This window comes from Ovis canadensis, chromosome 25 (genome assembly GCF_042477335.2).
Source record: "Ovis canadensis isolate MfBH-ARS-UI-01 breed Bighorn chromosome 25, ARS-UI_OviCan_v2, whole genome shotgun sequence".
In the NCBI taxonomy this organism is placed as follows: Eukaryota; Metazoa; Chordata; class Mammalia; order Artiodactyla; family Bovidae; genus Ovis; species Ovis canadensis.
Window position 1 is genome coordinate 32700490 of NC_091269.1, and position 21166 is coordinate 32721655.

At 40.2% G+C, this 21166-nt stretch overlaps 1 protein-coding gene across 13 annotated transcripts in view; it reads right to left on the reverse strand.

Annotated features, from left to right (window-relative positions):
* The window catches only part of FAM13C (family with sequence similarity 13 member C), a 136315-nt gene extending 119973 nt beyond the window's left edge, over window positions 1–16342 (reverse strand). For 2 of the 13 annotated variants that reach the window (XM_069571659.1, XM_069571655.1), the window contains exons 1-4: window positions 16043–16305; window positions 15611–15649; window positions 6838–6894; window positions 2784–2979 (exon numbers count right to left, since the gene is read on the reverse strand). In XM_069571659.1, coding sequence (XP_069427760.1) covers window positions 2784–2858 — 75 coding nt within the window. In that variant the 5' untranslated portion in view covers window positions 2859–2979; window positions 6838–6894; window positions 15611–15649; window positions 16043–16305. The other 11 variants (XM_069571658.1, XM_069571654.1, XM_069571657.1 and 8 more) reach the window with 10 other exon arrangements.
* Between the last annotated feature and the right edge of the window lie 4824 nt (window positions 16343–21166).

The window sequence follows — 21166 nt, forward strand, 5'->3', positions numbered from 1 at the left end:
ATCCTTGTCAGACTATAAATGTGCAATACTTTGCATTTTGTTTTTAAGTGGTTGTAAATATCTCGTTAATTTCCTCATTAATTCATGATTTAAATAAAATTTTTGATACATCTCTATTTCATATCTGTGTAAGAGACATGATTATATCCTCTTTTGAAACATGACTTGTTATAACTGAATAAAGATATAATGTTATTTTATAGAAAAATATATATCTACCATTTTACAAAAAATTACTTATGTAATTGTATACATGAAATATGTGTGTATGTGTGCATGCTAAGTTGCTTTAGTCATGTCTGTCTCTTCGCAACCCTATGGGCTGTAGCCTGCCAGGCTTCTCTATCCATGGGATTCCCCAGGCAAGAATACTGGATTGGGTTGCTGTGCCCTCCTCCAGGGGATCTTCCCAATCCAGGGATTGACTCCCATCTCTTAAGTTTCTTGCATTGGCCGGTGGGTTCTTTACCATTAGCACCACCTGGGAAGCCCCACGTGTGTGTGTGTGTGTGTGTGTGTGCATGTGTGTGTGTACAAACAGCTGTGAGTCATTCACTGAATAATACTGAGTGACTGAGTGCCAAAGATAGACAAGACAGACTGACTCACTGACCTCAAGGAGCCTAAGTCCTAGTAGACCTAACGCTCACTCAAACAATGTTTGTCTAGCTTATGCGACCAACATCACAAAGCTTTCAGGCCGAGAGGAAAAACACTGACAAAAATCTCTCCAAAGTAATCCTTTCTCAATAACTAATTATTGCTTAGGAGTATAATATATCACCAAAGGGAAAAAAATTCAGAGTGAAATAACAGGTTTTATATAAAAAGGGGGTAAGTAAATTGCTAGACTCATACTTGGAAGTTCTGGGTATCTCTTGTTAGAAACAGTGTGCTTTTATGAAAAAGAGTTTCCACTCAAGTTCTTCCAAATCTGACTCAAGAGGTTATGTAATCCCTCTAAACTTTTGTTTTTCCATTTGTACAAAAAGATAATAATAACCATTTCATGGGATTTTCATAAACATGGTACATGCCTGGAACACAGTAAATGCTTAAATAGATGTTAGCTGATTTTATTAATAATATTATTTATTGATGCTCAGTTCTTGCTCAGTACTCAACCAACGTTAAATGTATCTCTCCAAAGTAAATGAGAAGAATGAAATCTGTTTCAAGATTCTCTAAAATATGGAAGACCTAAAATTATATTACTGAAGTTCTCTTAGCTATTAGGGGGAAAAACAATCTCATTGTGTACACAGAGATCTTAGGAATGAATTGGAAATTTTACCTGCAGTCCAGGATTCCAATGCTGTATTATCAGAGAAGACTACACAAGTCTCTTTCTCCTAGAATCTTCCTGCACATGAGCAACAAACTTGGAATGACTTGTGCCTTTGGCACCTTATTACAAATGACGACTGGGTAATTTCTACCAGGCCAGACTATAGGATGACAAGAAAGAGGGCATTCAAGGAGAGATGGCTGGTTACTCAAAGCCCACAGTGTTGAAAGTGATCCTTAGTAGGAGATTCAAGGTCGGAGGTTACCCAGAACCAGACTCGGCCGGCAGCCCTTTGAGCACCTGTGTCCTCCACAGCACCACACTCCTAAACAAACAAGTGGCGGGTGTGCTCAGCAGGAGGCAGAGTCTCAAGTTCACCATAACTCCAGTGGTATTTCACACTTAACCTTGCCCTACAACCCAACTCAAATTCATAAAATCACAACAGTTTCATGAATGCAGAGGGCATATCATCTCACTGTGAAATTGACTAAATAAGAGGTCACTACGCCAAAAAGGAAGAGAGAGAAAAATCACAAGGCCAATAAGAAAATTACAAGATCAAATAAACTGCCCCGCCAAAGTTGTTCTAACAGAGATCACCTGGTGCCTATTTGCTAGGTAGGACTGGACTTCAAGTTATTATATAATTAATGTATTACATTGAGAGCCTCCCATATCATATTCAATATCAATAGCTTTTTTAGTGTTTAAAAAAAAAGTTCACATTAATGAAGCACTTATGTCTCCAAAACTGCATTAGATGCATTACAAGTACAATCTTAAGGCTGGGCCCATTAACCTCCCAGTAAGATTAAAATGGGTTATAGTCATCTCTTTTTATAAGAGAGAATAAGTTATTTGAGGGGTTTTAAGAGTTTTAAAAATCATATTTTTTGCTACCTCCCTCTACAACTAGAAAAATGAACTAAATAAACAAATATGTAGATAAAATGAATTACTTGAATCAAGTTGGACAGATGCTTCATTCATACATGTAAATATTTGCCGACCTCAATGAAGCAGATTCTCCACACACATTAAAACAGGCACATACATTGCTTGAGTGTTTTTCCAAAGCCACTAAACTGCAGCCTAAGAAGAATGGCTCTAGATAACCCTGGGACTTTTGATCTGCTGAGAAGAGTCTCCAAGTTTGGGGCCATTTTTTCCTGTCCTGGGTAAGTGAAGGTCACTGGAGATCCTCCTCCACTCTCCCCGGCAAAGACTGCAGCAGCTCCTCTCAATCAATGTCAAAGTCCAGCATTTAAGAGTAGCAGTTTGAAAGGGCGCTTAATGAGCAGACTGCCCAGCACAGAGCACTATTAATACCCCCGGAAGGGAAGCATGCACGCGTCCCAGTTCGCCGGTGCCCAGTGGCAAGTCAAGCTAATCACTGCCTACAAAAGAACGTGCTCAGACTTCACCAGAACCGTGCTCTCGCCAGAGACACACCCAGCTGGGCAAAGGTGCCCGAGAAGGTGGAGGCTGCTACCTGACTTTCTCCGTGGCTCCTCCCATTCTCCGCCTTGAAGATGGACTTGGGTTTCCGCGACTTGAAGTTGCCCATGGTGGGGCGCAGCACGTCCAGCCGTGGGGGCTGCTCTGCATGCTGCGGCTCACTGGGCGGCGGTGCAGGCTCCTCTAGCGGAGGCCTGGCGTCGGGGTAATTTTCTTTATTGTCTTCATCTCTAGAATAGGAAAGACTCAGGATTAGAAAGCACCGAAGAGTCTAATAACCCGCCCTGGAAAAGAGGCTGGCGATATCCACTGCTGTTCATTTACTCCGCAAACTTTTTAGTGTAGGCTGTTTCAGAGAGACTGAACTTCACTTTTTAGAACATGCCACACTCCCTTCCAGCCTTTGCTAGTGGGTACATTTTCCATAGCTGTAGCTTGGTACATGCTATCGTGTTTGCTTCCCTTTTTTCATTTCAATATGGTTTCACATATGTCATATTTTTCTTTCACAATAATAATGTGAGATATCCCGGTTAGCTATGATCATCCCAACTTTATAGATTAAGACTCTAAACCTCTCTGATTAAATAAGGTGCCAAACTGAAGGGCTAATTCACTCAGACCTGGAGTGGGCCCTCAGACTCTCATACATGAGTCCTTGGCTCAAGGTGTTGATGTTTGCTCCTCACTGGCAAGTCTTCAATCATCTCCTTATAACTTTCAGTTAAACTTTAAAAGTTTAACTAGAGGGGCTTCCCTGGTGGTCCAGTGGTTGAGAGTCCACCTTGCAGGGAGGGGACACAGGTCTGATTTCTCATCAGAGAACTAGGATCCCATATATGGCAGAGCAACTAAGCTCTGAGCTGCAACTACTGAGCCCAGGCGATGGGGGCCCACACAGCACAACTAGAGAGTCTGTGTGCTACAGCTGAAGATCCCACATGCCACAACTAAGCCCTGATGCTGCCTGATTAATTAGTTCATTAAAGATAAATTATAAAAAAGTTTAACTAGAAGCTATTTTAATAAGATACATACAACCTCAATAGAATATAAGACAAGGGCTAAATTTCACCCAACCAAGCCACCTATTTAAACAACCCTTTCAATGCAAAGCCAAAGATCCCAGTGTCTTGGTCCTGTTGGTGTGGAATGGCTGGAGAAGACTGACTGGGCTGGCATTACCTGCACATACTCAGTTCTAGGAGAGCACTGTTCATGTTCACCCATCAATCAAATTCAATACATCATCCCATCATTTCAATTTCCTCACAGTGATGTAATAACACTCTTAAGTCATTCGTCCCTCTTAAATCTAGATGTATTTTAGAATTCAGCAACTACCATAGGCAAAGGGAGCATTCCGCTTACATCAGCGGCCCCCAACCTTTTTGGCACGAGGGACCAGTTTCGTGGAAAACCATTTTTCCATGGCCAAGGTCAGGGGATGGCTCACGCAGTACTGTGAACAATGGAGGGCTAGGGAACTGAGCAGCAGATGAAGCTTCATGCTTGCTCACTCACCTCCTGCTGTGTGGCCTGGGTTCCTAACAGGCCAGGGACCCAGTCTGTGGCCCAGAGGTTTTGGGGACTCCTGCTTTATATGATCAGATATGCAGATAATACCACCCTTATGGCAGAAAATGAAGAAAAACTAAAGAGCCTCTTGAGGAAAGTGAAAGAGGAGAATGAAAAAGTTGGCTTAAAACTCAACATTCAGTAAACTAAGATCATGGCATCTGGTCCCATCACTTCATGGCAAATAGATGGGGAAACAGTGGAAACAGTGGCAGATTTTATTTTGGGGTGCTCCAAAATCACTGCAGATGGTGACTGCAACCTTGAAATTAAAAGAAGCTTGCTCCCTGGAAGAAAAGCTATGACCAACCTAGACAACATATTAAAAAGCAGAGCCATTACTTTGCCAGCAAAGGTCTGTCTAGTCAAAGCTATGGTTTTTCCTTAGTCATGTATGGATGTGAGAGTTGGACTATAAAGAAAGCTGAGTGCAGAAGAATTGATGTGGTGTTGGAGAAGACTCTTGAGAGTCCCTTGGACTGCAAGGAGATCCAACCAGTCCATTCTAAAGGAAATCAGCCCTGAATATTCATTAGAAGGACTGATGCTAAAGCTGAAACTCCAATACTCTGGCCACCTGATGCAAAGAACTGACTCACTGGAAAAGACCCTGATGCTGGAAAAGATTGAAGGCAGGAGGAGAAGGTGGTGACAGAGGATGATATGGTTGGATGGCATCACCAACTGGATGGACATGAGTTTGAGCAAGCTCCAGGAGTTGGTGATGCACAGGGAAGCCTGGCATGCTGCAATCCTTGGGGTTGCAAAGAGTTGGACACGACTGAGCTGAACTAAAATCTTCCTCACTCAAGGAGAATTCTAGAACACTCAAGAATAAGAAAAACTGACTTTTCAAATTTAAAATGACTGTTTTGATAGACTGCTTCCTAAAAATAAAACCTGAATTTTGTTTTTAAGTCATATTTTCAAGGTACCCAAAAGATGTAAATGTCATTCTTGACTTGAAGAACAAGGAAGGTGGGGGTCAGGGGGAAGCACTTTCTCTTATTATACAAATGTAAAACATAAATACAAAAGTCATCTTTATGAATACATTTCCAACCTATTACTGGTTCCTCAGAATCCCCAAAACAGAGTTCAGGTAATGTAATTTATGTCACTTCTTATTGCAATCAGCCATAACTGAGAATGAACATGGTGTTCTAAAAAGAATAAGAGTCCAAAAGATCCTCCCACTTGTTAGAGATGCATCCTGAGCCACACCACCTCACCTCTGTGGCTCTCATCCATAAGATACTATGCATCTCTAGCACAGTAGTACAGGTAGTACAGTCTCTGTGAAATGCCTACCAAAGAAAGTTGGCTCCAGACGACAATCCAATAAATGGGGGCTATTGTTACTCTCACATAGGGCCTTAGGTGAATAGCTGTTTGCAGAGAAAAAAACTGAAGGCTATTTTTAGTCTTTCCAATGCCTCCAGGATAAAGTCCAAACTCCTTTGCAGGGTACTTAAAACTTTTGTAATCAGGTCTTTGTTTCTCTCTGGAACTTTATTTCTTACCACTCCTAGCCTCCTCAGCTCTCAGGGTTCCTGCCATCCTGAACTGCTTGCTTCAACTTGAATTCTCTCTGCTCTCTGTTGGCTAGACAGTAATTTGATCCCTCTGCTTGGTAGCATCATAGTTTTTGGCCTTATACTCCACCAAAAAAAAAAAAAAAGGAGTCACGTGCCACATGTAATTTTCTTCAGGAATCTATCCCAGAAACCTCACTGGGCTATTTGGTCCTTCTAAGTGAGTCTTCTGTTTCCCTGTAGTAAAATAGCACCTAATGTACTGTAGCATCATCACCTATATTCTTGTCTATCTCCTCCAGGGCACTGAACCCCTGGGAGCAGAGACTGATTTGTTTTTCTACATCCCATATCTGTCTCCACTGGTTTCTGATGCACACAAAAAAGTATGAAACAAAGGCCTTCAACAAATGTTCCTTATCCAACAAGTGGACTCTTGCATCACATATACCAGAGTCCAAATTCTGCCTCATCACAGCTGTGTTATACTGGATGAGATATAACCCCTCTGAGTCTCGGTTTTTCCACCTCGGATGAGGAAGGAAACAACAGCTTCCTTTTGGCTGTTAAGATTAAATAATAAAATGTATGTGAAAGTGCTTGAACACAGCAAACTTGGACGAGAAATGGTTAACGTTAAGATCTTGCCATCATACCACGAACCCCCTGATGACCAAGACTGCCATGTTTGGTGAATAATTCTAGAACCTCTTCCTTAGTCTATAATGGGAACATTTAAATGCACTAATCAATGTTTAATTCAGTAGGCATTTACTGAGCATTCTCCATAGAAAAGACACTGTCCTGAGTGCTAAGGGGGTATCCAAAAGTGAACAAAACTTCCTTCAAGAGCTGATAACCTTTGAGAAGAAATAGGACATGAGAACAAATTATTAGAATTCAAAGAGAGTTAAGACACCAGACCAGATGGTTTCTGTCCTTCATAATTAAGAACCAGGCAATGGTGGGTCCTACCTGAGACTGGAGCAATCAGTCTGATCTTCATGCAGAGAGACTGTGTCTTCGTCACACCTGAAGAGAGGAAATAAAACCACATCAGATCCAACTGCCTGCTGAAGCAGAAGAAGCAATATTCTAGAATTATTTGAAGATTAGCACAGGAAACTAAAGAAAGGAACAATCTTTACCACTCTCACCCAAACCAGTGTCAATTCCTCAGATGTCCAACAGGTAATGATACCAATGTTGTCATATCATGTGAGCTTAAATGCTTAGAACCAGAGGTAACACTCCTTTTTCATCCACTGCTCTGTGTCACCTCAACTAACAAGACCTTAGCAACCTAAGTGTTCACAGCCCTTGAGGGACCATCTGACACCAAGACTGGTAGCTTGTTGTTGGCTCAAAAGGGACGCAGCTACGTGCCTCCTGGCATTTCTTCTGCCTCCGGCAGTCCCAAGCCATACCAGCTGCCATCTGGCTTGCTCCACTGGCCTCCAGACTTTCCTGACCTCCTTCCTTTTCACAAAACTTATGAAATAACCTCATGAAAAATTCTTGGCTTTTCCATACTGAAAAATCTCCAGAGCTCTACACTGCCTAAGGGCATCTTGAGGAGGACCGCAGTCTCACCCCAGTGTATGAGGGAGCCTTTGTTCCTTTTCTCAGCCTTCCCCACCCCATCCCACCCAACCTCACCCCACCCTGCTCCAACCTGGAATGCTTTTTCTATCTTCAACTCCTACTCAGCCCTCACTGCTCAAGCCTTACAAGCTCTGTGAACTTTCCTTGCCAAGTTCATCCACATGCCATGTTCCCCCTTTAACCTTAGTACATAAATGTTTACTTTTCATTCTGAGGTTTTAGTAATCATCTAGTTCTTGCCTAGTTATGTAGTTTCTTTGTCCCTCTGAGATCTTTTTAATTAGTTGTTAATTCCATGAAAAGAAACAACCATCGTGTCTTTTTCTAGATATACTGCCACAGTGCCCACAGTGCTACCCCAGAGTAGATACTTCATAAGTATTTGAATCAAATCATTAACCTGGGCCCCTCGGCAAGTCTGTTCCCTGAAATAAGTGTGTGTGCCTAGTCACTCAATCATGTCCGACTCTTTGTGACCCCAGGGACCGTAGCCTGCCAAGCGCCTTCCTCCAGGCAAGAATACTGGAGTAGGTGGCCATTCCCTTCTCCAGGGAATCTTCCTGACTCAGGGATCAACCCCAAGTATCCTGCTTTGCAGGTGGATTCTTTAGTCCGAGCCACCAGGAAAGGCCCGATATAAGTGAGCAAGCATTTACTGAGCACTGACTGCTTCCAAATACTGCCTTAGGCACTGGAGCTGTGCTTCTCAAACTTTTGGGGATTCAGGACTGACCAGTTGGTTTTCCATTTCCAATCCACTGTGGAGAAATAATTTGGTAAAAATGTCACAGGAATGTCAAATTCTTATAAAGGTTATTAAAAGCATACTCCCTATTTCTGTACTGTTCTTATCTCAGACTAGTTAAAGTTTGTGAACCCACACTTTGAGCAGCACTACTTTTTCTTTTTTTAGTATAATTGCTTTATAATGTTGTGTTAGTTTCTGCTGCACAAGTAAGTGAATCAGCTGTGTGCATACATATACCCCTGCCCTCCTGAACCTCCCTCCACTCACCTCACAATCCCACGCCTCTACATCATCATGAAACAGTATATGGTCCTTTCCCCCTCCCCCCACCATGTCTTCTGCCTGCTTTGTGCCTGTAAAAAACCTTAATCAAAGAATACATTTGATTAAGTGAGAAATAAGAAAGTGAGAAGTGAGAAATGCTGAAACCAAGGAAAACAGTCTAAGGAGACTAAGAATAAGGTAGTCATTAAGCACAGGCAAGGACCTTTAGCTCTTTCTCAAGAGCTGTACATAATATTCTGAGCCATATCCTGTGAGCTATCTTACAGATAACAAAACCCCAGGTGGAGGAGTTAACTACAGGATGACCAGGCTGGACCCAGGACTTGAGCTGCCACAATTCTGAGAACTGACCACAAAGAAATGAGAACAAGAGCTCCCTGGAACTGAAGATTAACTGTACCTTAAACAACCAAAACCAAAACCATTTAAGGATCTTCCCTGTTTCTCCCCTGATTGGCACTGGCTGCCAACTTATGCTTTTCTTGGTGGAATGGAAACCTGCATTTGGGATGAGCTGACGAGCTCCAAAACCAGGTAAGTCCACCGGTGTGCACACAGGCAACATTCCCATTTGTGAGTGCTTGCCAATTGGTTCTGACTGCTGTTGAGGACTGTTTGTGAGCACTAGTACTATTTGGACATTCTTGCCAGTTGGTTCTGATGTGTGCCTGATGTTGAGAACTGTTTGGGACATGAGGTGCTATTTGGGCATTTTGCCAGTTGGTTCTGACATATGTCTGATGTTGAGGACCGTTTGTGAGCACCAAGTGTCATGTGAGCGTCAAGCATCATTTTGGGGCATTTTGCCAATTGGTTCTGACATCTGACTATCATTGAGGACCATCTGTTTTGGGACTCCGTAAAGTGTTTGTTTGGGACTCTGTACTGGTCACCTTCAGAGATGCTTATGATGGATCTGTTGTTTGGTGTGTGAGTGTATATTCCATTTGTGTTGATTGGTATTCTTGTTGCATTATATAAAATGGGAAATTCAGGTTCAATTCATTAAGAAAAATTTTAGTTGTGAGTTTATGACTAAAAAAGAAAGATAATTTTTTTGGACAATGTATGGCTATAGTATTCTTCAGAATCTGAAGAAGATTGATTAAGATAAAAGCCCTGAAATTCACAAAACTGGTTCTTTTTGCATATGCAGTTAGGGAAAGCTAACTTGATAAAACACTTTTTTCCAGATCCTGAGAAAACAAAAATATGCCTGAGAAAAAGTTTGAGTGACTTTTATCATGTCCTTGAAACACAAACACGGTGCACTTAGCCTGGATCTTCAGCCTTGGGTTAACTATACAAAGGGAAAAAGGCTTTAAAACTGAACGCACAATTTGGCTATTCTGGCTATACTCCATAAACTGATTACCTACTTTTGTATTCTTATAAGACCAAGAGGGAAACTAAAGATGTTTGGGTTTATTAAACATATGTGTTGTACTACTGAAGAAAAATTATGCTATTAAAAAATGTATGTTTTTTTGAAGTTATGAAGAATGTTCTTAAGTTTGCAATCAGAAAATGCTGATGTAACATTTCAACCACTTGTTTCTTGGTTTTGTTAAACTTTCAAGGGTTAAAAATTGTAACTGCTGTTGAGGATGAGTCGGCATATGTAAAAATGATAAGTGAAACATTTTGATATGTAAAGCAAGTAGGATATATGTTGTCAACAAAGAGAATGTATAAAGAATGGAGATATTTTTGTTGAGGTAAAATGGTGATAATAATTTTTTCCTATGGTTGTTTGTTTCTGTATGAAGAAATAGAGCACAAATTTGTCTGGATTTAGAAAGTGACAAAAAGTCTGTGAAAAAGGAATTTTGAAAAAAAAAATGTGTATATTGTCAGGATTAAGATTAGACTGACTTTAACTAGGTAAATGAATTTTGTTACTAACAGTAAACTGATGCAAAGTTGGGTTTTCTGTCAAAAAAGAAAAATTTCTTCTAGAATATTCGACTGATTTTGGTAACAGAGACTTCTAATGGAAAGTAATTGTTTTATTTCTAATCATACTTTTAACCCCCATGTTCAGGATGGAAAAATTCTCCAATAAGTTGTCACCAAGTATAGCTGTTCATGATGTTTAGCACTGCTGACTTTAAGTGTACTGCTTAAAGCACGTGTCCATTGTTTGTCTGACAATTGGGTATGAATGATAAACTGTATGGCCTGTAGAGCATTTCCCTATTAACCTCTGAGCCTGTTCATGATATCTGATTAGTTTTCCCCCCGAAGTGGACAACTAGGCAAACATATAAATAAAAAAGAGGCCAAGCACTGAGGAACATGGATGTACCCAGAGCATGCAAACGAACCACTCTAGCAACCTTGGATCAATTTCCTTGCTTTTCCTTTTTTTTTTAACTTTTGAAGTCTCAATAACCCACACTGTCCATCTCATGGAAAACAATAATTCCTAAATGCTGTCTTGTTCTCCACTATTTGACACATCTGCTTTAATAGATCATCTAAACTTTGTAATGTGAATTAAAATGTTTCCCAATAAAAGCAACCTAGCTAAGTAGAAAAATTAATGAAGAAGAAAAATCTAGAATTGTTGCTTCCAAAGAACTAGGGTTCAAACAAAGGTTCAACCTTCAAGCTCAACAATACCTATTGTTAAGACTTTGGCAAGAACTTTTTTTTCATCCCCCTCATTTGATTTATTAATCTTTCTTCTCAAAGCACAATTAGTTAAAAATGGAAACTCAGCACCAGAACATACAAAGTTGCAGATGCTTTCTGAAGTAGGAGGCTAGACCTAATTAGCTGATCAGAGTTTAAGGACTATGGAACAACTCCAGCCATCACCCAAGAAAACACAATTTCTAGCTTGCAGATATGGCAATGAGATAGATCTTTCTATGGCTCCAGGGCACACATACACAAGCTCTCTAAGTTCAATTGGGTTTTCCATGGCTTCTGTGAAGATCATCAAGTTCTATTCAATTAACATCTTCTTTCTGATTTTTCTACTGAGTCCTTGCCCCAGAGCCCCCAGCAAATGCACAATACTGGCTCAATTATAAAACTAGATTTCACAGTGGGAACCCATACCCAGATATCCCAACTCTGGGGGAAAAAAAAATCAACTCGGATCAAGTGTCCAACTGGTCCTGAGCATGAGATTCTCTTCCTACACATTATTCTGATAAAAGAATTTAAAGACCAATCTCTTTAATGGTCTTCGTAAATATTAAGCTGACCATCTTCTAATACAATGTTTTTCACACTATAAATTGTGACCTATTATATGGGGTTAATAATTACAGGGTCCTGAAATTAGACAGCAGCTATCAGCATTTTGTTTTTATTATTGGTAGAGAAACAGAATAGGAAAAAAAAAATGTCAGTATAGTGAGGGCTAAGTGTTATTTCACGAAACTTGTTCAAAGAAATCATGTATGTATGTGTGTGCTGGATTGCAATATAAAATGTTTTTCTTAGTACTGTTCACAGTAAAAATGTAAAGACACCTCTATCAAATGATTTCCTTTGAGGTTCTCATCAACTAGATTCTAAGTCCAGGAATTTTTCATTTGTGGTTGCCCAGATAATACATGAATAATTTGTCCTTGCCATCATTTTCCTGTGAAGTGCTCAAGGTAGGCAGTTATCTCTCTACTTGGATTTTTGCTTCCTCTATCAACCACAAACAAGAAAAGTTAAAAGGTACTTTCCAGTTCATCTTCTCTTTCATATCATCTCAATTAAGCCTGACAATGGTGTGAGGTAAGCATCACCTTCACCCAGTGGCTAAGGGATTTCCTAGGATTCCAAAGCATAAAGCAGTGATGCCTGCGGGGCTTCTGCTTCACACTAAGCCCATCAAATAGTCTCTTCAAATGTTTCCAGAGGCTCAAGAGAGAGAGAAAGACTTGTTTTTTAGAATAATGGTGGAGAAAGAAATACCCATAAGTCTCTTTTTTGACTTGGGGTAAATTAAGTACAGAGGTCTCAGATTGGTAATGCGATAAAATGTAGCTGTACTCAAAAGGGGACTGCCATATTCCCTGCAGTATCGTGTTCCTTGAAGGCACAATTGCAGAGGACAGCCTGCAATCCTGTGGGATTTCTCAAAGTGTGCCCCCAGAACCATTTGTGTTGGCACCACCTGGAGTCTCTGAGTAAGATGGCAAGCTGCACTATATTCAATTTCCTCGGATCAACCATAATAGAAAAGAATATAAAAAAGAATGTATATACTTGTATAACTGAGTCACTTCGCTGTACAGTGAAAATTAACACAACAGTGTAAATCAACTATACTTCAATTTTTGAAATAAATTAATTTTTAAAAATGGAAAAATACAGCAAGTTCCAGCTTCATCCTCACTGCTAGCCCCACTAAATCGACTCTCAGAGGGTAGGGCCAAGGAATGTGAGTTTTCAAACTAGATTGCTTTTCCCCCACATAACCAGTATGCTTCTAAAATGTTCAATGCTGACCTAAAGGTTTACAAAACCCAGACCAGCATTTGGCTGACTCCAACACGATCACCCATCTCTAGGTTTCCACTTGAGAATAAAGCCTGGGAACTCTGGATTTTTCACAAGCCCCTAACCCCTTCCCCAAATAATACTGACAATCCTTTGGTTTTGAGAATTACTGCTTTGGATGATAACTAATTTGCCACAGAATTCATTGCTGGATATGCTTCATTTCAAGTAATGAGTTAGCCAGGGCAACATAGGAAATGACCACGGAAAAATAACAGATGAGAGGGTACACAGATAGAGAACCAAGGCCAAGGCCATTCTGACCTTGGAAGAATCTGGGTAGGAAAAAGAAACTGAACTGGGCCACATTTGCACAGACAGGGACAGGCAAGGCATGGGAAAAATTAAGAAGAGAATAAAATGTGTCCTTGAGTACCTCCCAATTCCACTCCCTTTGACTCTTAAAAGACCCCCAGCTGGCCAAGCAGAACCTTGTTAGGTTAAACTAGCTGATAACATAATTTATATTAAAATATTAATGACAATTTGAATCCACCTCCCAGGGACACAGACTTTTTAAATTTCCATTTTAATAAGGGTCACCACCAGAGTTCTTCATCCAAAAAAAAATCTCTAGGTAGAATTTCAGGCAGTAGAAAAGATAAGTATGTGTGGGTGGGTAGGAGGAAGTAGGCGTAGGGTGGAGATAGGAGAAAGGCGATGTTTTCTTTTATCCAGACCGTAGAATAGAGGCAAGTGCTGTATGCCAAGACCAGACCTGAACATTTATGAATCACCTGCTACTTCTATCTCAGTATAGCACATTCTGATCCTGCTGGCTTTGGGGTCATGCCTAAAGAACCAAGGAAAACTGAGAGGAGAAAATACTATATTAGACAATGACTAGTTATAAATGGCCCTAGACTGTACTGTTACACCTATGAAGGCTTGGTATGCTTCAAATATGCCCCTCAGATTTTTAGATTAGCCAGATGGCATCCCAATTGTCACTCAGTGCCTTTTAAAATAAATCACTGTCACTTCTCTGAAAACAACAACAAGGTCTTATGCAATCAGAACTCCTTGGGGACTGTCCAAAGACAAGGTACCAGACTTTCCCCAGCATTTAACTAAAACCAATTTTAAAACAATGTCCAGGTGAAATCTAAAACTAAGGAACTCCATTTTGAAGCTGCTATGCCTATGGCTGACTTTGGGGATTCAGCCACACCAGGTCCTGAGAGTCGGGCCCAGGAAGCTTGTGGTGCTGTATGCACAGCAAAAGGAAGAAAGTAATACCCGTGTACCCAAACCAGCGAGCCACAGCCTCATCTCTGGCCTGCGCCTCTCCCCACTCTAAGGCTTTTAGGAAAGCAAAGTTATAGCACCGTTACCAAGCAAGTTCATTAACAGGAAGAAGGTTTCAATGAGTGTTTTACACTGGATCTTCGAAAATCAACCCTGGATCTTTTTCTTTTTTTAAGTAACTCCACTTAAGACAGCCCAAAGCTCAACTCTAAGAGAGTAGTATCCAGAGAAACAAAAGAATGTAAAAATCAAGAGGGCCTGGGAAGCCCTATAGTCCTCCATTACCAAGTCACTGATACAGTGACTTGAATCTCATATCATTTATTTGCCTGTTAGGGAACTTTAGCAAATAGTTCCCAAGCTACTGGGACTTCTGTATCAAACTTGCAGCATTTTTTAAATGTAGTTGAGCATATAACCATATACACCTCTTTTTCCTGAAAAACTATTTAGAGTAACTTCTATAGTAAGGTCCCAGAAGTAAACACCATGAGTTAGCCTAGAGAAAGACTGCTAAATAAAGCGTAGATATTTCATACATATATGTATATATGTAAATTCCATATCAGTTACATATAGTATTAGCATAATATACTACCCACTAATTTTTAACATATACATATAATACAGTATTAGGAAAACATTAAGGAAAGGATGACAAGAATTAAAAGCATAAACTCTAAATATCTAATAAAAAATACCATGCATGCTGGTCTTGAGTAAAATATTTACACTCCTTCATTCCATGTTTGAATGGTATTACTTGTCCCTATCAAAAGCTTTAGCCATAGGAGTAGATAACACAGTCCTACGATAGCCAGATCTCTGAGGGCAGCAGACAAAATCGACAAAGGGCATGCAAGAAAAGTTTACTGTCTTAAAAGTCTGTAGAAAGGAGAGGGTGAGGCTAAGTTTAGCCTATTTATCACATGCTGGAATTCAACTCCAGTCATTTCACATCCATCTCCTACTTGCTGTAAATGTACACAGCGTGCTCATGAAAACAGACACCAGTGTTGGCAAAACACAACAAAGCTTCCTTGCTGACATGTCAACGAGATTCATTTTTCAAAAATCTGAACTCCAAGAACACAAATATGGGAAAACTGTGCTCCCGTAAGCCATCAGTTTGCTTTAATAGCTCTCCCATAGTTGCTAAAAGGCTGATTTCAACCTGTAAAGATTTCTGGGCCCCACCAGCCCCCACGTCTCCCGGTCTTCACAGCCCCAGATTACAGGAGACAATGCATCTAGTACCCAGAGCAGCTGGGGACGGGGGAGGATACCTTCACGTTAGTTGCTTCCTGAGAAAGGCATGCAAATCTTATTGTATTGACAAGATTCACTTACTCTGTTACAGCGGTGCTGCTGAAGGAATTATCCTGAAGGCTGAAACAGAAACAAGAAAACATCAGCCAAGTCCGGCCGGGGAGCCGTCTCCCTGGTTGCTCTCCGGGAGTTAGAGCACACACACAAACATGGCATTGCAAGGCCAGTCTCAGGGCTCGCCCGGCACGCTCGCTCTACCTTGGGCTGCTGTCTGCACATGCTCGTAACAACACCCCCAGCAGGGGCCCAGCCGCACGGGCGAACCACAAAGCCCGGCAGCCCGCGAGGCTGCGGGGACAGAGCTGGGCGGGGCGCGGCAGGCAGCCGCACCCGGGACCCCCGCGAGGAGCACCTGGAGCGCGTCTCCGGGACCTCAATCTCGCCAGCCCAGCGCCGCCTTTAATCCAGGCCTCCCGGTGCCGGCCACCCCCTGGAAAGCCCGACTGTTTCTACCCAGGTGCTGAAATCTCCGGGGGACTTGCTTTCTTCCAGACGTCTCCTACCAGTTTTACAAGAGCTACCCCCTCTAGGGATGGAGGCTCGCAGAGATGCACAGATCGTTCAGAAAAAGCTGGAAGGGAACCAGAAGGGGGAGGGGATCATAACTGCTGTTTTTGGTGTCTATGTTTATTGCCCAGGAAGAAAAAGAAGAGCCCTGAAAGAGGGCTGGTAGCATTACACCAGTCAGTCTGCACTCGCGTTATTTCAGTCCCCAAGAGGAAGCGCCCAGCCCAGGACCTCAAAGCTCTGAATGAACCAGCTCAAGGAGAGGGGAGAATTTATTCCAGGCATTAGCTGATGACTGGGGGGGACGTGCGCGGAGTGGGGCTTGCTCTGCCCAGGGCAGCTGGCCCAAGCTCCACTCCCAACCAGTTTTACAAAAGATGAGAGATCGAATCCACCTGCGCTACCCACTTTAAATGAAGGCAGCCCTACTGGGGGAAGGGAAGGCTGTCAGCCTCCCACTTGCCTCATTCCCCAGGAGATGTCTGTCCTGTTCTCTTTTCATTGTTAATTTCTCCTGCCTGGTTGACCTTGATGTGGAGTGAACAGTCACCTGGGAAAGATGCTTATTTTGAATTGAGAAGATCCTCATTCCCTTCTTTTAATCTCTTCACTCTCTGAAGCCACTGAGATGGTAGTTTTTAGTCTAAATTATATAAGATAATGAGTTAAACAACAAAAAAAAATCAAAATTTAATTTTCAGATTATTAGAAAAATTATTCAAAACTTGGTAATAAGGGGAAAGAGCAAGATCTTTCAGTGTCACACCAAGACAGTGCTTCAGAGGTCCACCCAAGGACTGCTTAATTCTCTACAAAAATGGACTGTGTTTAACTTGCTAGTCACTCTTGGTTAGATTCCGGACACTACAGAGCTACGTGCTGGCATTGCACATTTTGTCTGATCTGTCCAGAAGAAAACCTCAGCGTTTATGGTTTTATTGCATTATGCAACTTGAACCAATTTTGTATCTAACCTAACAGTCTTATAACATTAATAACATTCTTTCTAAATGCCTGTACATATTCAGTCCCTCAAAACACTCTTGGAACCAAGAGCATCCTCGTCTTATGCATATGTGTGTGTTTAGTCTCTCAGTTGTGTCCAACTCTTTGTGACCCCATAGACTGCAGCCTGCCAGGCTCCTCAGTTCATGGGGATTCTCCAGGCAAGAATACTGGAGTGGGTTGCCATTTCCTTCTCCATCATCTTATAGATACCCTCATTAAAAAGTTAATAGATCTCTGTTACCTGCCTATATTTGTATGAAAGTCGTATCTTTAACTTTCAAAGACATACTCTGAAAAATCGAAATTGAGTTTTCAAAGAACAACAGGTTTCATAACGTCCTTTGTGATTTTTCTTATCCCCTCTCTAAATATTTTGAAAAGTAACTGAATAAAAGCCTAATACAGGTTATTTCTTGAAAATACTTCAGGTTTGGTTCCAGACCATCACAATAAAGCAAATGTTGCGACAAAGCTCATCACAGGAATTTTCTGGTTTCCCAGTGTATATAAAAGTTGTGTTTACACTACACTATTAATCCATTACATAAACAACAGAATTATGTCTGAAAAACAAGTATATACCTTAATTTTAAAATATTTTATTGCTAGAAAATACTAACCTCATCTGAACTTTTAACAACCTGTGATCTTTTTTGGCTGGTGGAGGCAGGTTCTTGCCTCAATATTGATGACTGCTTTCTGGTCAGGGTGGTAGTTATCTGAAGGCTGGAGTGACTGTGATCATTTCTTAAAATAAGACAATGAAGTCGGCCATGTCAATCCATCAATTTATGCTTCCATTCATGAATGATTTCTCTGGAGCATGAAATGCTATTTGATACCATTCTCTTCACAGTAGACCTTCAGTTCTCTCAAATCCTGTCACTGCTTTATCAACAGTTCAAACTGTGTTCAATTTGAACACAATATTTATCGTGTTCTAAATATTTTGCTGTCTTTTCAATAATCCTCACAGCAAATCTTTGCCAGGAGTAGATTTTATCTCAAGAAATCACTTTATTATCCACAAGAAGCAACACATTCGTTGATGTTGTTTCATGAAACTGCAGCAATTCAGTCACATCTTCAAGCTCCACTTCTATTTCTCTTGCTATTTCCATGACATCTTCAGTTACTTCCTCCCCAGAAGTCTTTCACTCCTCAAAGTCATCCATGAGGGTCAAAATCAACTTCTTCTAAACAGCTGTTAATGTTGACATTTTGACCTCTTTTCATGAACCACAAATGTTTTTAATGGTATCTAGAATGGTGAATTCTTTCCAGAAGGTTTTCAATTTACTTTGCCCAGAGATGTTGGAGGAATTACAACCTAGGGCAGTTACAGCCTTACAAAATGTATTTCTTAGATAGTAAGACTTGAAAGTTTAAATTACTCCTTGATTCATGGGCTGCAGAATGGATGCTGTGTTTCAATTTCCTTCAAGAACATTTTCTTTGTATTTACAACCTGACTGTGTGGCACAAGAGCCCTAGCTTTCACATGCCTTCCTCTTCCAAGTTTAATCATTTTTAGTTTTAGGTGCTAGGAAGAGATGTGCAATTCTTCCTTTCACTTGAATACTTAGAGGCAACTGTAGAGTTGTTAACTGGACTAATTTCAGTATCTTTGTGCCTCAGAGAATAGAGAGGCCTAAGGAAAGAGAGACAGGGAATGGCCAATTGGTGGAACAGTCAGAACACAGAGACCGTTTATCAGTTAAGGTCTCATCTTATGTGGACATGGTCTGTGGTACCCCCAAAACAATTATAATAGTAACATCCAAGAGCACTAATCACAGATCACCATAACAAATATAATAATAAAGAAAATGTTTGATATATTATGAGAATTATCAAAAGATGACACAGAGACACAAGATGAGCCAATGCTGTTTGAAAAATAGTGCCAAAGACTTACCTGAATCATAAAGATCAGAGCAGAAATAAATAAACTAGAGACAAAGAAAACAATAGCAGAGATCAATGAAAAGAAAAGCTGGTTCTTTTTAGAAGCTATAAAAAACTGATAAGCTTTTAGCCAGACCCATCAAGAAAAAAAGGAAGAAGACCAATAAATTTAGAAATGATGATATCACAACTAACACCACAGAAATATAAAGAATCGTAAGAGACCACTACAGGCAATCATGTCCAATAACATGGACAACCTAGAAGAAATGCACAAATTCTGAGCAAGGTAAACAACCTAAGATGGAACCAGAGAGAAATAGAAAATATCAACAAATCAATCACAAGGACTGAAATTGAAACTGTGATTGAAAAACTTCCAACAAACAAAAGTCCAGGACCAGTTGCCTTCACAGGCAAATTCTATCAAACATTTGAGGAGAGTTAACACCTATCCTTCTGAAATGCCTTCAATGAATTGCAAAGGAAGGAATATTCCCAAGCTCATTTTACAAGGCCACCATCACCCTGATACCAAACCAGGCAAAGATATCACAAAAAAAGAGAAAATTACAGGCCAATATCACTGATGAACATAGACACAAGACACAAGAATCCTCAACAAAAGGCTTGACACAGGGTTGCCAGAAACCTTCAAATTGTTAAAAAAAAAAACAAACACCTTAGTATCTGCAAAGAACAATAAACAGAAGCACATTAAAATGAGCTCTTAGATCTGAAATTTATGAGCTAAAGTAAGTTGAGAAATATTAATCACTTGAATGATTTAATATACAGTATGTATACATTCCTAAGCCTCTTATGAGTTACATGCGCAAGTGTCAGCCATGGCCTCTTCACTATATATATGTATGCATTATTTAGTCATCACAAAACAAAGCTTATTCTTTCTGTCTTATTGAGAATGATATAGGTAAGTTTATATTCAGGATTCTTAGCTCTAAAAGTTCAAAGATTGCCAGTTTTCAGAAACCTTATTCATTGTCTATGGGGCTGACTCCAAATGTTCTAATGCAGAGAAAGATCCTGTTTTTCTCATTTAAGCATCGTTAGTGATCCATTGTGGAGAAGGAAATGGCAACCCACTCCAGTGTTCTTGCCTGGAGAATTCCAGGGACAGAGGAGCCTGGTGGGCTGCCATCTATGGGGTTGCACAGAGTCAGACACGGTTGAAGCAACTTAGCAGCAGCAGCAGCAGCAGCAGCAGTGATCCATTAGAATGGAAAAATATACTTCTTTCAACTTTGAAAAGAACTTCACCAAGTATATGAAATAATGTGGGCCCTTTGAAAACAACATGAAATATCAATTGTATAAAACACATGTAAGTATTCAATAATGTCTATGGAAAAGAAATAAGAATTTTCAGCAGTTCCATGAATAGTATGAACTAAAATTAGATTTTAGGTAGTACTCTCACTCAGTGAGAGAATTTGATGATATAGTTGATCATGGTTTAAAAAAAGTCAAAGAAAAAAAAACTTGTTTTTGGAAGCATGTAAAAAAATCAGCCATTTTTATTTTTAACCAGTTCTAACATTATTTGCATTTTCAATCAGGTTTAAAGGTTATGTTTATAGTAACTGAGGCTTTGTTTTGTTCTGATATTTTGTATTATTCAACTTGAAGTAAGAAAATAGTGATGACTATTCATACTACACTGATTATTTTGGAGACACTAACTGACTAAAAATATAGTAGTTCAAGGTGAGTTTAAAAAGAGAAGCAGAAAGCCTAGAGTCCTGGAGTTCTAGATCAGTGTTTCCCAAAATGTCCTCAGTGGAATTCTAGTCTCCCAGATGGTCTAAGGAAAGAAAAAAAAGAGAGTTATATGATCAAATATAAGTTTTTGAAAAGGATGTATAACTTCACAATGCATATTGGTCAGGAAAGCATTTTGTTGTTTCTCAACCAACATTTCTCAAACTTAATGAAGACTAAACTGTTTTTTGTTAAATACATTACCTATTAACATCATGTTGACCTAAGAATTCTGAGGAAGAATTTCCTAAGTATGTCAGGGGAAAAAATGCAAAATATATTAACCAGTATTATTATTAACTGAGCAAATGAATGAATCAACAAATGATGCCACATGATTGTCACTATTTCATAGCTGTGGACAAGCTGGAC